The following is a 16,087-nucleotide window of genomic DNA, read 5'->3' as shown; positions in this document are numbered from 1 at the left end:
AACAAAATCCACTGCATGTAATTCATGTTTTCGATTACTGATTAATAGGACTGCTGACTATCGGTAAAGAAATACATTCATAATTTGCCTCCTCAGTTTTATGCTGATACTGTGTGAGGGAAAAGGTTGGTAGAATTCACTTTGGAGGAGGCATCTTTCTAAAGCTGCCAGGTTTAAACAACTGTCTTAACCGATAATCGGCAGCATTATCAATTATTGGTTGATTAATCAGTAAAATCAATACAGTACAGAGGACAATATCCTCTAGTTAAATAGGTCATTCAGTTGTGGGAAAGCTATCTAGACTCGAGCAAACAAGATCTTGCCTCATCTTGAAGTAGGGAGCTGGAGAGCATTAATCACCACATGAGTCTTTGTCATGGCGCCCGTTGTTAGCTAAACAACTGTAATAGTTTCTTCTTGACACTGGCTGTAAAGGTGCTTTGTCTTATACACATGAGCTCTGGTTGGAGGGCATTAAGCATCACAGAAGTCTTTGTCATGGTGCCCATTGCTAGCTAAACTCCCTTCTTGACACATGCCACAGGGTTTGAAAACATTATCCAGGCTGATACAACATTAAACGCAAACAAACTGCAGTCTTCCATCTCATTAAATAGTAAAAGGCTCCAGCTAAATATACAAAACATCTTCTGACATTCATGTCCTTCATCGGGTTATGTTTTATTAATCGGTTAAATTATTAATTGTTTGTGTGGGAAAGTAATCCGGGTTAGTAATTCAAGGGCGGTGACTGTTTGAGGGTCAATTTGAGATGCTGAATTATTCCACTTTCTATACTGACACCTTCACCTGAGCGAGCACAAATGTTCCTCCATTCTAAGTTCCTTCATAATAACATCAGCAGCATTTCTCCAACAAACCTCAGCTGCCCCGAGGTCTTCCTAAAGACTCCTCTCCAAGGCTGACATCTATCTGCATCCCCACCCTCAGCTAAAGAATCTGAAGTTATTCCACAGCAGTGTAGCTGGGATTCAGCCTCCATTCCACAACTGCCCTGACTCGTCATTAGTGTGACTAAATTACAGCGGGAGCCTCGGTCAGCAGTGTGGCAGTTCAAAGCCCAGCTCTGGGCCTCGGCGAGGACGAGAACGAAGAAGACGCCGCTGACCGGAACAACCGGAAAGCAGCAGGAAAAAAGAGGCAAAGTGACAGCAGAACGGACAGCCAAGAAATGAACTGGAAGCTCCAACCTCCAGGTCCTCAGATTGGACCCAACAGCAGAAAAAGCTCCAAAACTCAGCCGACAGACAAAACCCAAGCAGGTTAGAGTGGAGGATGGAGCTGGCCACCATGCACAAAAGTTTCTCAATTACAGCCCCAGGTACAGAGATAAATGACAGCAAATAAATAAAAATAATAAAAGTCCTGTGGCTATAATAAATGCATTAAAATCTCACTTCATTATCTGAAAAATAATTAGAAATTTGCTGATTTAAATACAGTTGAAACTGTGGATTTTTGTGGTTAATCACTGTAAAAAAAACAACAACAGATGTTAGATCTTTGTAAAAGCATTTTTAACATAAATATAACCCATTCAACATGTAAAAAAAATACCTTTTCTCTGTGATTTTACTAGTTATCTGTTATTTTAAAAAATACAGGCAAACTGTGACTTAAAAAAAGCCAATTGTTAAAAAAATTACAGGTAATTATAGTATATTAGATATGTAATATATATGTATATTTATGTAAATTAGATATTATTTTTTATCTTTTTTGCAGGTTTAACCATAAATCCTCTTTACTGCATTAAAATCAGCAAAAAATACAAAAGTAAAAAAAAAACAGACTATATATATATATATATATAATTTTTGTATTTCTTGATGATTTTAATACAGTAAAAACAGATTTATGGTTAAACCTGCAAAATAGCAAATTGCTGACTCTGTAAAACAGGGAAAATATGTTAAAAATAAAATAAACAAAACAGTAAATTGCTGAAAAAAAACAACTAAATCCATTACTTTTTTCCTTTTTTTTAAATTTAGCAAATGCACAACTATATATTTAACATGTAATCTGCAAATGACAGCCAAGATCTCAGATTAGTGATTTTTTTTCTGATTTAAACACAGTAAAACCAAGTTTTCTGGTTAAAATTTGCAGAAGAACTAATTGTAATGTGTTAAAAAAAATTGCCTGTTTTTTAAAATTTGACACGTGAATTAATCCATTTTTTCTCTCTGATTTTATTAGCTAACAGTGTAAAAAAATAAGAAATTTAAAGAAAAGGACAGAAATTTGTTCAGAAAAACTACAGTTAAAAACATTCTTTTTCCCCCAGCATGTCTAAAAAGGACCTGAATACACACTATTAAACAAGTACCTCCACTATTACTGCTTAGTGTCAGTAAAAGATGACACATATTGAGATATTTCTGTCTAAACTGAGTTAAATCTATGACTAAAAGTTTAAAAGGACACCTGGAAAAGACACACAGCTGAGATTACACACAATAAATGCATCAATAATTCAGTCATTTGCAGGTTGTGTTACATTTCTATGACATCATCTCACCCTGTTTGCACACAAAAAATATAAACAATCTGTCTGCAGTGTGTTATGGATTAAGCTTAAGATATTAGCGTCTGGAGCTGAGGATTAAATCAGTGGAGGTCCTTACCTCTTCAGCGTAGGCGTCACAGAGTTTGTTCCCAGAGAGAAGCTTGTTTTTCAAACTCTTGTTCTGCAAAAGAGGAAAGAAAAGAAGGAATAATGCAGTGTGAGTTCCCTTTAACTCACTGAGGATCTGAGGCTTCCTAAAGGTCAGAAAACGAGGCTCCGGGCCAGAACCCCACTGAACCTGAAACGTGATCACTTAAAATCCTTTGACTGGCAGCGAGCAGAGGGATGCTGGAGTCTGGGTGGGCAGACGTCCTGGTTCAGAGCCTCACTGCAGGTTTAAATCAAATCTGAGGCATGAATGGGATTTTTTTAACCTTGGAAGGTGACAGAGTGTTTAACAAAGCGTTAGTGATCATTTCTGGATCACTAGAGGATGGAAAATGCTTTAATCTCATCGTAAAGTTTAGCTTCTGAATTTCTGAATTCCAACATTCTGTCAAAAATCTGAAGTAATAAATCCTCCAAATTATCTTTCTTTCTAAATGTCTTATTTCTTAAACAAAATCTGGTAGCAAAGATGCCGGAAAAACAACAACAACAACAACAACAAAACAGTGCTGCACTGCAAAAACACAAAAAAAGGCAAATACCTGCAAAGTAATGACGTTTTTAGCTGATTTAAATACAGTAAAATGAAATAAACTTATTGTCAAACATCATAAACAAATGACTATTTGTGAAAAAGCAGATTTTTGACATGAACATGATTCAGTCAACATGAAATTAATTATTTTTTTCAGTAGTTTTACTAGATTTATCTGTAATTTAACAAATCAGGGAAAATACCAGTTTTTAACAAATGGTATGAATGTTTTTAAACAGTTAAAAAATTAACAAAAATGTTCATTGTTGTCCATTTTAAATAATTTTGGAATATTTTTGCTACTATCTTGTAATAAATAGTAACACAGATGACTGATTAACATCTTAATTCTAAGAAATAATAAATAAAACTATAACGCCCACATCAAAAATACTATTCTTAAAAATACTCATTTATTCACTCTTTATTCGAACTATAGTTGAAGTTTTTGTAAATTTATTTTTTATTTTTCCAGCTCACCTTCACACAAATGAGCAAAACGTTAGCAGAATGTTAGCAGAACGTTAGCAGAACGTTAGCAGAACGTTAGCAGAATGTCAGCAGAACGTTAGCAGAACGTTAGCAGAACGAGCTACAAGGCTGAGCTCTGCTGCACTTTTAACCAGTAAAACGTGAATTTCAGATTATTTTCAGTGAAGACGTCTCACAGAAACACGTTAAAACCTTCATGCCTGCTGTAGATAATGTTCTGTACATTACCATTCCTGCTCTGAACTAACATTTGTGAGTCAGTCGGTGGTTTTAAATCACCTCATTGGAGCTCGAGTCATGGCTGATCTGCTCTCTGATTGGGTCATCTCGGGTACTTTAGCTCGGCTTGGCTTCAGACCAACCCTCCCAACAGATCGTTACCAATTAAAAAAGAACATTCCCAGTTTCAGGCTCAGTTCTCCTCCTCGCTCTCCTGACTGCTATTTATTCCAGATTTACTTGAAACTCTTTTAACTCCGTTCAGGTGGAAACGTCTCGATGCAGAACAAACCGTTGTTTCAGGAAAAGAGGAAAAAACAACATCTCTGGAATCACATCACGTCTGCAGATCTCTGCTGTTACTGGTTTACAGTGAAGCTCAGCCTCGTTTTAGTGACTTTCTGCTGCTGAAGGTGAAACGAAAATAAACACGCGTTTACAGGGATGTACTGTTAAAAAATATGTTTGTTAAAAGAAAAATTACTTCTTTTTCTTTTTTTTTTAACCAATTTACAGATAATGACTAGTAATAAAATAATGATAAAAATCTAAAATTAAAATGAAATTAAAAATCAAAAATAAAACAAACCAAACAGACGACAGGCCACATTAAAAAAAATCCATTTTTAAAAATAACAATTTGTCCTTTTTTAGTGTTTTGATTTGAAATAAATTTAAAAAATAACCACATTGAAATCAACATATTTTTCTTTTCTTTTTTTTTAGATATTTGCTGTTATTTGAAAACAATAAATATGCATATTTTAGAAACAAAAAATCTATTTACATCACTCTCAATCTGTTGTTTTACAAATTGGACCTATTTTGTTAAGCTACAGACATCCAGTAAAATTCCTGGAATAGCATTTTTTATTGCCTTACATTATTTTTTATTTTATTTTACAAATATTTTTTTCTGTTCAGCAATTTTTTTTATTGTTTTTCAGATACACAAATTTCCCCTGATTTGTTAGATTGCAGACATCTATTAAAATAAAAATAAAATTAATTTCCACGTTGACTGAACTTTATATGTCTACAGCATAAATCTGTATTTTTACAAATAGCATTTTTAATTTTTTATGATGTTTGACTAAAAAAAACACCCCGTTTTACTGTACTAAAAACAACAAACATATTATTGTTTTTTCAGACATTTGAAAGAACAATTATGTATATTAAAGATTTTTTTAAATAAAATGTTCTCATTTGTTTTTAAATTACAGCCAGTACCTAGAAAAAGGACTGGAATAACATTCATGCTCATGTTGACCTTAATTTTTTGGTGGATAAACTGAATGTTTCTACATCACAAATCTGCAATTTCACAAATTCTGTGTTTTTATTTTAATTTTTTTTTTTACTATGTTTGACTAAAAAGTTATTTTTTGCTGCAGTGAAATCAGCAAAAACATTTTGTTTGTGTCCATTATTTGAAATAAAAATACATGTTTTAATAAATAAAAACTGTAAATAGTAGAATTTGCAAAGAAAATAAAAAATAATGAAAAACAGAAAAAATTGCCCAGATCAAATATTTACATTTTTCTTTACAAAATGTAATTTGTTCTTTTAAAATGGGAGACAGGGAAATTCCAACTTAGCTGTATTTAAATAAACAATTAAAAACACAATTATCATACATGTATTTTCTGTTCAGTTTTTAATGTTTAACAGTTTTTGAATGTTGCAGAATTCCACACTTTATTCAGACATCCTCCTGCCAGATTTTCACCATTTTTTCTTTTCATGGTTTAAGTTTTGCTGCCATCAGCTGGTATTTAAAGCTTCCTTAGAATATGTTGAAGAAACACAGAATGATCCTGAAGACTAAAGCAAACCAGGATGTGACTCTGCTGCTGTTTCATCTGCAGAAACTAATCTTCATCATAACGGCTGAACGCACATTTATTATCGTCCTCTTTGCTTCACTCTGCATTTAAAATTCCTAATGAGTTCATCAATGAGCCAATTACCTGCAGTAGAGGGTCTATTCTTCAGACCCATCCAGCACAGCTCGAGTAGAGTCATGAATATTCATCCAGCAGCTTTAATTCAGGAAAACTAAACTGGGTGACCGAACGCTCAGCAGCTCAGCAACACAAACTCCTTCTCCTCGCCGGTTCTGCGTGAGAACGGATTAGTCAGGACAGGCTTGGAAGCAGCGGGGTGGTCCTGAGCTCGGCCAACACCGGGGCGTCGCTGGACTTTCAAAAATCTCCCAACGGAGCGAAGAACGGAGCAGAAAACTGCATGAGAACGTTCTGCAGCGTGGGAGGGAAGATCCATAAGGGAGTCAGTCAGAACACAGCTTAGAACGTTCTTAATTAGAGCGACACGCAAAGCAGGAGACGTTCTGATTGGAAATGATCCGATGTGAATTAAACATCTGTCAGCATCTGCCTCAGTCGGCTGCTCCTCTGGCTCCGGTTTGTGTTTTATCCCCACATGTACACAAACAGTTCTATCTGAGCGGGTTTGGGTCCGAGCTGCCGGTGGTGGAGGTGAGGAGTCAGGAACAGTCTGATACCGTCGTCGAATTACACGACTGGAAATCAAACGTGACACTTCATAATTTCAACAAAAACAGGCGCTGCTGGAGGATCATTCACAGTAAAGCACAGATCAGTGTGTGCTTTCTGAGCTTCTGCAGAATTATGAGCTGGAAAGCAGAAAGTTCTGGTGCTGAGGTTCAGGTTCAGGTCCACAAACACTCATTTATTTAACTGCACTGAAACCAGAAAAAAAATCCACAAAATTTTCTGATATTTGCTGCCATTTGAAAAACTTATATCTATTAAGGATATGTAATTTTTTTTTCCATTTTTGTTAAATTACAGACAATATCTAGTAAAATGACTGGATTATCATTAATTTATATGTTGATATTTTATTTTTTTAAGGCCTAAACTGCACATGTCTGCATCACAAATCTGTAATTTTACAAATAGCATATTTTCTTTTCTTTTTTTTTTTTTTTACAGTATCTGACGATAAATTACCCTTTTTATTATATTTAAATCAGCAATATACATTTTTTCAGATATCTGCTGTCATTTCAAAGAATAAACATGCATATTAAGGATTATTTTACAAATTTCCTCTATTTTATTAAATTGCAGACAATATCTAGTAAAATTACCATTATATATTATTTAACATGTTCACTTTTTAAAAACAGCCTAAATGGTACATGTCTACATCACAAACCTGTAATTTTACAAAGAATATATATATTTTTTTACAGTGTTTGACTACAAAAACAATGCAATATTAGAGGATTAATGTAGTTAAACAATATAGTTAAATCCGCATTATTTTCTTAAATACAGACAATATCTAGTAAAATAACCATAGTAATATAAAACTGTACATGTCTACATCACACACATATTCTTTTTATCATTTCACTAAAAATGATATATTTTTCCTATTTGAATCAGCAAAAATACATATTTTTGTTATATATATATATATATATATATATATATATATATATATATATAATTTTTTACAGTGTTTGACTAAAAAGCAACTGAAAAAAGAAAAAAAAATTCAGATATTTGCTACTATTTTATTTTTATTTGAAAGACTAATTATGTATATTAAGGATTATTTTACAATTTTTCTTATTTTATTATTATTTTTATTTTCTTAAATTACAGACAATATCTAGTAAAATTACCAAAATAATGTTATTTTACATGTTTTACACGTTATGGAGTTCCATATAATTGCTTGACTGAAAATCAAATCTGCAATATGTGACACTTAATAATTACAATAAAATAGTCCAGTGCTGACGGATAATTCACAGTGAAACCACAGATCAGTGTTTTCTTCCTGTAAGGACGCCAAAAACTCAAACTGTCAGCTTTTCTTGGTTTTTTGTTTGGTCCGCTGTGTCGTTTCCTTCCACTCCACACCTGTACAGCGTAGCTCATACTCATGGCCGTTGTTTTGTGAGGCTGAAGCCGGTCGAGCATCACTCCCACACGGCGGCGTCTCCTCCCGGCCCAGCGGAGGGACCACCAGCCGAGGACACGTACAACTGGCAGCCGTCATAAAATGTGACGTGGCGAAAGCCTCGGCACGCTCTCCGAGTGCAAATCAGATGCTTTGGAGCTTACGCGTCAGGCTGCATTATGCAAAACGAGCTACAGTGAGCTGCATGTGTCCCAACATGTTATCCCTGCAGCACTGCCACTCCACAAACCTCAAACTGAAGCAGCTTCTTGTCATTCTTTCTGCATTTGGGTGACACGTTGCTCATGTTTTCACGAGAAAAATGCAACTAACTGTATGCAGATGATATTCCCTCCAGATAATACACACTTCCAGTACTTTAAAGGTATTAAAATCAATCCTGTGTATATGCTAACGGGCTAGCTTTGCAGCGTATTCAGAAAAAACAACTGCATTTCTGCCTCCACGCTGTTTCTTAATATTATGTACTAGGTCATTAAACATGTCCCATTCCGACGCTGTTTAATGAAATAACACAGATTTGAAGTACTTAAAAGTCACTACAATCCATCTAATGTATGTGAAAACTCTGTAGTTCACGAAAAAAATGCATTTCTGCATCCTAGATGTAGCATTAGAGGGTAAATGTAGTGTAAGAAATACATGCAGTATTATAGAGTAAATGTAGCGTTAGGGGGTAAATGTAGCGCTAGAAGGTAAATGTAGTTTCAGAGATAAATGTAGTGTTGGAGGGCAAATGTAGTATTAGAGGGTAAATGTAGTGGTAGGGGGTAAATGTAGTGTTAGAAATAAACGTAGTATTCGAAGGAAAATGTAGTAGTAGAGGGTAAATGTAGTGTTAAAGGGTAAATATAGTATTAGAGGGTAAATTAGAGTCAGAGGGTAAATGTAGTATTAAAGGACAAACGTAGTATTAAAGGATTAATGTAGTTGTAGAGGGCAAATGTAGTGTTAAAGGGTAAGTGTAGTGTTAGAAGGTAGGATGTAGTGGGGCTCCACAAGCTTCAAAAGGTGTAGAAAATCTTCATGTACAAAAATGCAGAAGCACAGAAAGAAGTATTCCAACATCTCTCTCTGGGTTATTCTTCCTTGAAGGAATGAAGGATAACTGATTTATTTTGGTTATTTTAACATCTTAGAGACACAATCCTGTTATGTTCTCTTTGTGCACCAGGCTGTGAAGTTGGAGTAGCAGTACTAAATTAGATAAAAGTAAAAAAAAAACAACTCAAATATACAGTCATATACATCAATAGAAGCAACTGCTGACTCCAGCATCGAAAAAACTCTCTCCGAGTCCACCCGCAGAAGTTATTTTCACACATTATAAACTGCTGACATGCTGACAGTCCCTGAATTTTGATATTTACTGTCTATTTAAGGTCAAGTTTCACACTGCTCAACATCCATCAGTGCTGCCTTTTAGCCTCAGTGTGAAGTGTCAGAAAGCCACTCTTCTGGAGACACATTCTTTAATTTAATCTCAGTCAAGTTCTTCCCAGTGAGGGTGAATTCAGAATGCATAATAAACCACCACATTTATATATGGAACCCTCCCACACAGCCCTGCAAAGTTTAAAAAAAAAGAAGATATATCAAGAGTGTACTGCGTTTAGTGTTGACATTTTCATTTCCAACGAGTCGAGTCGCACTCTCCGAGGCCTGACATCGCTTACGAGTGGTACAGACGAGGAGATGTTGCCGTGTTCTATTTCAGCTTAAAAGGTCAATACGATTCATTAAAACATCAAAAAAAGAAGCAAAAATGACACCATGTTTCTGTTGCAACGCCGCTTCAAGAGCACGCAGATTATGAAAATATGATTTCATTTCTCCTGTCAATTAAAGGCCACAAATGGAACCAAACCACAGTTTCTAGTAGCGGTAAAAACCAAACAACCCCCCCCAAAAAAAGCCACAAGTAGTGATATGCCTCTTTAAAATGTAGAATCAGTATCTTGGCATTAATCCTCAGAGTCTCTGGAACTCTACTGGAGATATTAAAGACCATTCTTGGACATTCTTCAGTCATTCTTAGCATGTGGCGACACAGAGTCTGAATCGGATACTACTTTCCTCGATAATACCCACTACAACTGTGTTAAAGTTATTGAAATGAACCTAATATATCCCTTTAAGCTTCAGTCAATTCCAGCCGTTTTCAGTACAAAAAATCGCTAATATTCTATTTTTAAATAGAAAAAATTACGAAAAATACGGGGAATATTGGACGGGCATCGCGAGGTGCATTTCCTTGAAAACGACCGATTCGTGGATTTTATACCGACTTCAGGACATGTTTTGGATAAAATAGTTTACTGGCTTGTGTCATCTGATGTAAAAGGTTGGATTATGGCCGTTTTTTGTGGAATCTTTTTTTTTGTGTGTAATAATAAACCCGGAAATGTGAGTCGCGCTGTGTGCTTTGAAGCCGTGTATAGAGAACGGATGGATGAATATTTGTTTTTGTCGGACAAATGTGTTTTTCTCACCCGCTGTGGAAATCGCATCTGAAAGTGGTTTATACCGGCGGATTCATGAGAATCTAAGCTTTCCATCGGCGTATAGTGTTTGTATAATCAGGTTTGCAGCCGTCGGACATTCTTGAAATTCCTATGCAAATTAGTAGGTGTACCGCCGGCGGTACACTGAAGCTTAAGGAGATATGTATTTTTCTACGGAAATAAAGACCATTTTTGCACCCATACTGTTCCTAAATGTTCCGTAGGTGTTCAGGAACCTTGTTGTAAAACTGTAGGCTGAAGTGTAATGTTATGGGGTAAATGTAGCATTAGAGGGTAAATGTAGCATTAGAGGGTAAATGTAGCGTTAGAGGGTAAATGTAGCATTAGAGGGTAAATGTAGCATTAGAGGGTAAATGTAGCGTTAGAGGGTAAATGTAGCGTTAGAGGGTAAATGTAGCATTAGAGGGTAAATGTAGCATTAGAGGGTAAATGTAGCATTAGAGGGTAAATGTAGCGTTAGAGGGTAAATGTAGCATTAGAGGGTAAATGTAGCATTAGAGGGTAAATGTAGCGTTAGAGGGTAAATGTAGCATTAGAGGGTAAATGTAGCATTAGAGGGTAAATGTAGCGTTAGAGGGTAAATGTAGCATTAAAGTGTAAATGTAGCGTTAGAGGGCAAATGTAGCGTTAGAGGGTAAATGTAGTGTTAGAGGGTAAATGTAGTGTTGGACTGTAAATGTGGCATTAGAGGGTAAATGTAGTATTAAGGGGTAAATGTAGTGTTAGAGGGTAAATGTGGCATTAGAGGGTAAATGTAGTATTAAGGGGTAAATGTGGTGTTAGAGGGTAAATGTTGGGTCCCGATCACGATCTTTGATATTGGGATTTTTTTTGCGCTACTTTGGGCCATTACATAATTGTACATGTTTTATCAGTTACTCCACTGTTTTTATCGGGATCCTAATAGACCAAATAGAGTATCCTGACCAAAACAGTATCAGTATTTTTTGTGCTTACGGAAGAATTGTGTAGCATAAATTTAAAAAACTGTATTTCTATGGATAAAATGCGTGCAATATTGGTGTTTTCCACATCCAGAGGATATTTTTCTACGCAATATCTAACTATTTACACATGGAAGAATCAATACTTTTGTTTATTTTTGGTTTATTTTTACATTTTACTGATGTTTGCACCATCCTCTTTTCGAACTCCGGGATTAAAAAAGGCTGATCTCATCACAGATTTCAGACGTTATACTTGTACACAGTACTTTTTTAAACTATTTTTTATATTTTATGTACAGTATTTGCACATTTCTTACTGTACTTTGAGGGGAAAACATTTCGTAAACTGTGCAAAGACAACAAAGAACTTAGATTTTATTCTACTGGGCTTCAAAGATTCATGCACATACCGTGATCATTGTAAAAAAAAAAATGCCTTCATCAACCGATCCCGATGTTTGAAGACACTTTGGTCCAAAATCTCTCCTTTGTGTCTGATTAGGTTAAGATCTGTTGACTCTGAAGGCCAGAACATCCAACTTCCATCCCTTTCCTGCTGCTCAAACCACCCAGTGACCCGTTAAAACTCTTTGGATGGAGTCGTCGTGGTCCAGGAAGAAACCTCCTCCCATCAGAACAGAACCGTTCCATCATGGGATAAAGCTGATCACCCAGAACAACTCTTATTGATCTGCAGCGACCCTTCCTGCTAAGGAGACAACTGGACCCAACAAAAGGCCCCCTAAAGAACAACAGAACCACCGGATCTGTCGAGGTCAAGCGTTCAAGCCTGAACCGTGACAGGTTTTCACATTTCATCATCCTTAAGGGCCTCATTTCTCCATGTTTTCCACCCTTAACGTTAAATTTATGCTTTTTTTTTCTCTCATTCAAGTGTTTTTTCCCCCGGATCTCGTTTAGAAGCCAAAACATACACATATATGTATACAATAAAATAAAAACACGAGCTGGGGTTCCGCCGGTTTGACAGATTCTGACATGCATTTCACACATAACGCAACCGATTACAGATGCTGTCAGCGCCGGTCCAACAGAATGGAGGAAAAGCGAGGCGGGGCCTGGCGTAGCTGTCGAACACATCTAATATAAATGACTGGCATTAGCAAAGCAAATGTTCGCTGTGGATAAGCTATTAAATATGACATACCCCCAGACGTCTTACAAGGCATTTGGCAGCTTGACTCGAACTCGTCTTGGCAGTTTCTTGAGGACTCTCGAGGTAGAAGGGGGGGATTATGCTCTAGTGAAAGGCTTGCTTTCTTGTCGCTGGTCCATTGTTTTGACACACAATCATATGCATGCAGCAGTGTAACCTGTGCACTGGAAACAGGGGAGTCTTCTGCTTGTGTTTTCCCCAACACCTGTCTGCGATCTGACGGATGCTTTGTCCCCACGAGGCTGCCAGAGTTTTAGTGTGAGCAAGATCTCTCCAAACTTTTCTCGGCACTTTTTTGTAGGATTTTTTTTTTTTTTTGCCTTGATAGAAATATTGTCCACATCCTCATTTGACCCGACCGCGAGCTCAGTGTTTCCTTCCAGATATTGCCTCTCTGCATTTTTTATCAAATAGCTGTTGAGTCGACGCTTGACAAGGCTTCGGGCGATTCGAAGAGACGAGATAAGATGAACTCTATTGATCCTCTCAGGGAAATTGGGGGAGGCGAAGAGAGGAGCTGAAATATTCCATGTGAAGTAGCCCTGAATTACCATCAGCGCGGTAATAGAGCCGCGCTAACCCGCCCACCTGAACGCTAATATCCTCCGCTCGTCTGATTCATTGTCATTCCTGCTGTTTGCTCAAGCCCAATCGAGAAAACGGCCTCAGACGAGCTGATAAATCAGACGGAAGTTAGTGAGAGTGAATTATCTGAGGGATTAACTAAAGTGCCACAAATGGAAAATCTGAAGAATGCCTGGATGAAATTGATTTTACTTCAAAATGAATAAATCAAACCTAGATATGGGCCCAAAACAATGAGATCCAGTCTCTGGAGGGAAGGTTTGAGGTGGAACAAAACGTGATCCATCTTCAAAAACAGCACAAAACCTATTGTATGCATTTTGTTTATTGTGTTTAGCATCTCCAATGAAGTATACCCAAATCTTGCCAAGAAGTTTTGGTGCCTAAACCCAAAAATGTAGTTTAATTCACAGCCAAAAGTCACGCATTAACTACTACAAACTGGACATTAAGACCATCAAAGGCCCTGAAATGGCTTCTTAGAACTTCCTTTCTGCAAATAAATGAATAATAAATCCACCAGGGAGCCATTATTTCTTGCTTTTAGTGCAGCTTTGATCTCTTTATTCTCTTGTTTTGTTGTTTTTTTCACCCTCAAAAAACCTGTGAAGTCATTTTAAGGGTTCAATATCTCCAGAAACTCCCACAGCCAGGAAAGCTGGTGAGGACACAGACTCAGTGCAGAGAAATCTGATGATGCTAGAATTAAAATGATAAGTTTAAGGATACTGAGCACATAAACTGAGCAGGAGACCTTCAAGAATCTCAGGTTGTTGTTTCTGGTGCATTTTAGTCGCATCTCATGAGCTTCTTTAGGAGATTTAAAGCCCAGAACTGTGATCACATGACAACACCTGACTGTTTTCACATCTGCTATCCCAAATTACAGATTCAACTAACCATTCCTTTTCACTTTCGATTAATCTGTTGATTATTTTCTGGATTGATCAACTAGTTGTTGGTTTCAAAATTGTCAGAAAATGGTGAAAAGACAGATAATAACAGATACAGACGAATGAAATGAATCAAGCAGCGGATGCATTTTCTATTATTGGACCTTGAAAATGAAAAAAAAAAGTATGACATTTCCAAACAAAGATGGCATTGTGTCTCCATAAAGTTAATGTAAGTGTATATATATGGATGGATGCATATTTCTACTAAATGGTGGACATTTCACCAACTCTTGAGGCTAACATGAGTAGAATCTGATGTGTTTGACAAGTGTTTGTTTGCCATTATTAGTTGAAACCTGTCCAAAAGGGAAAAAAATGTATGCAAAATGACCAAAATCGCCCCAAATTAGCACAGTTTGGTCCAAATTAAGATAAAGACTGTCCAAAGTGACTTGAAACCTGTCCAGAATGACTCTAAAGAGTCCAAAATAACAATAATAAGTAATTATTGGCACATGAAAATGGAAAAAAAAAGTACAGACTTTTCCAAGAAGGTGGTATAGTGTCCCCAGAAAGTTCCTCCAAGTATACATGTATGGAGGGATCCATATTTCTACTAAAATGCAATCTTTGGTAGAGCTGGTTTTTGGCATCTCAAGTCCTTAATAACCTCCATATTGGTAACTTAAAGCTGTTAAAATCTGAATAAATTTAGTTAAAATATTACATTTTTCTGCGGTGTCTGGGTTATAAGCAAGTTTGACTGCATGTTAAGAGCATTTCAATGATGAAATAGCAACTCAAATATCTATTTATAGGCCTTTAAAGTCCTTTTTAACCTACATATTGTTCATTTAAGCAGTGTCTCTACAACAAGCAGCTCAGGCGTAATTAGAAATATCTAACATTTCAAACTGATTATGGTACTAAACAGTGAACAGACAGCTTCACACGCTTCTATTGATTCCATTGATGAGGATTTCTTTATCTTCTCCTCGCAGGTGTTTAATGTAACTCATAAACAAACCGTTTAGTTGTGAATGAGACGCCGGATCATTTACATAATGAGCAGAGCTACAGAAAACGTTGTCACATCTCCCGCTAACACTGTTAGCAGAAAACCCCGTCTCAATTAGCCCGCCCTGTCGCTTTACTTTCCACATGAAGCTCCACCACAGACATTAAACCACGCTGTATCTTCTCACTGTGCTACAAATACAAGACAAAAAGCATTATTTCTTTTCTCTCAGTGGAGCTAATTGAACACTGTGGTAACTAAATGTTAATTTGAACATTCTCTGAAGATTTTTCGTTGTTTAAGGCAGAGATCAAATGAAAGAAATCTGTTCCTATAAATGTCCTAAAAATTAGATATACCAAGTTTATCATAAGCCAGCGTTTTGTGTTGATACAGAAATATGTTAAACTCAATAAAAACTGTTTTTAAGCATTCATTTTTAATTTTATTGGTAATTTTTATTGGTAACAGTTTAATCAAATGGCCAACCCAATACTTAATGGGTCAGATTTTATTCATCATTTATTTATTTGTTATTTGGGACCTAAAGTAAGTTTTGCAAAAGATTTTGGGTTTAAATTTGAGAATTTCACAGGTGTGGGAGCTAAATTTCTGGAGGTACTGAACATTTAAAACAGTTTCCTCAATGAGACGTGATTTTTGAGGGTAGAAGGGAAAAAATTCCAAACTGTCAAACTTTTAAATTTATATTTGACAAATTTGACTGAACAAAGATACAGTTTTTTTTTGCTATTTTTACTTGAAAGACGTCCAAATTTAATAAAAAAAAAAATGACAGAATGTGTCCAAAATTATTCCAATTGTGTCCAACATATGATAACGACTGTCCAAAGTGTCTTAAAATCTGTTCAGAATGACAATAATGAATAATTACTGGCACATGAAAATGGAAAAAAGTGCAAAATTTTCCAACAAAGGTTGTATTGTGTCCCCAGAAAGTTCCTGTAAGTATATATATACATGGATGGATCCATTTTTCTA

The 16,087-nt window shown here is 36.1% G+C and overlaps 1 protein-coding gene across 2 annotated transcripts in view; it reads right to left on the bottom strand.

Annotated features, from left to right (window-relative positions):
- Window positions 1–16,087, bottom strand: part of luzp2 (leucine zipper protein 2) — a 289,918-nt gene that overhangs the window by 68,547 nt on the left and 205,284 nt on the right. For both annotated transcript variants that reach the window (XM_051939245.1, XM_051939242.1), the window contains exon 6: window positions 2,655–2,717. In XM_051939245.1, the coding sequence (XP_051795205.1) occupies window positions 2,655–2,717 (63 nt within the window). The remainder of the gene's footprint in view (window positions 1–2,654; window positions 2,718–16,087) is intronic.

The sequence above is a fragment of the Acanthochromis polyacanthus genome, chromosome 2 (genome assembly GCF_021347895.1).
Source record: "Acanthochromis polyacanthus isolate Apoly-LR-REF ecotype Palm Island chromosome 2, KAUST_Apoly_ChrSc, whole genome shotgun sequence".
In the NCBI taxonomy this organism is placed as follows: domain Eukaryota; kingdom Metazoa; phylum Chordata; class Actinopteri; family Pomacentridae; genus Acanthochromis; species Acanthochromis polyacanthus.
This window is presented reverse-complemented; position numbering and strand designations above follow the sequence as displayed.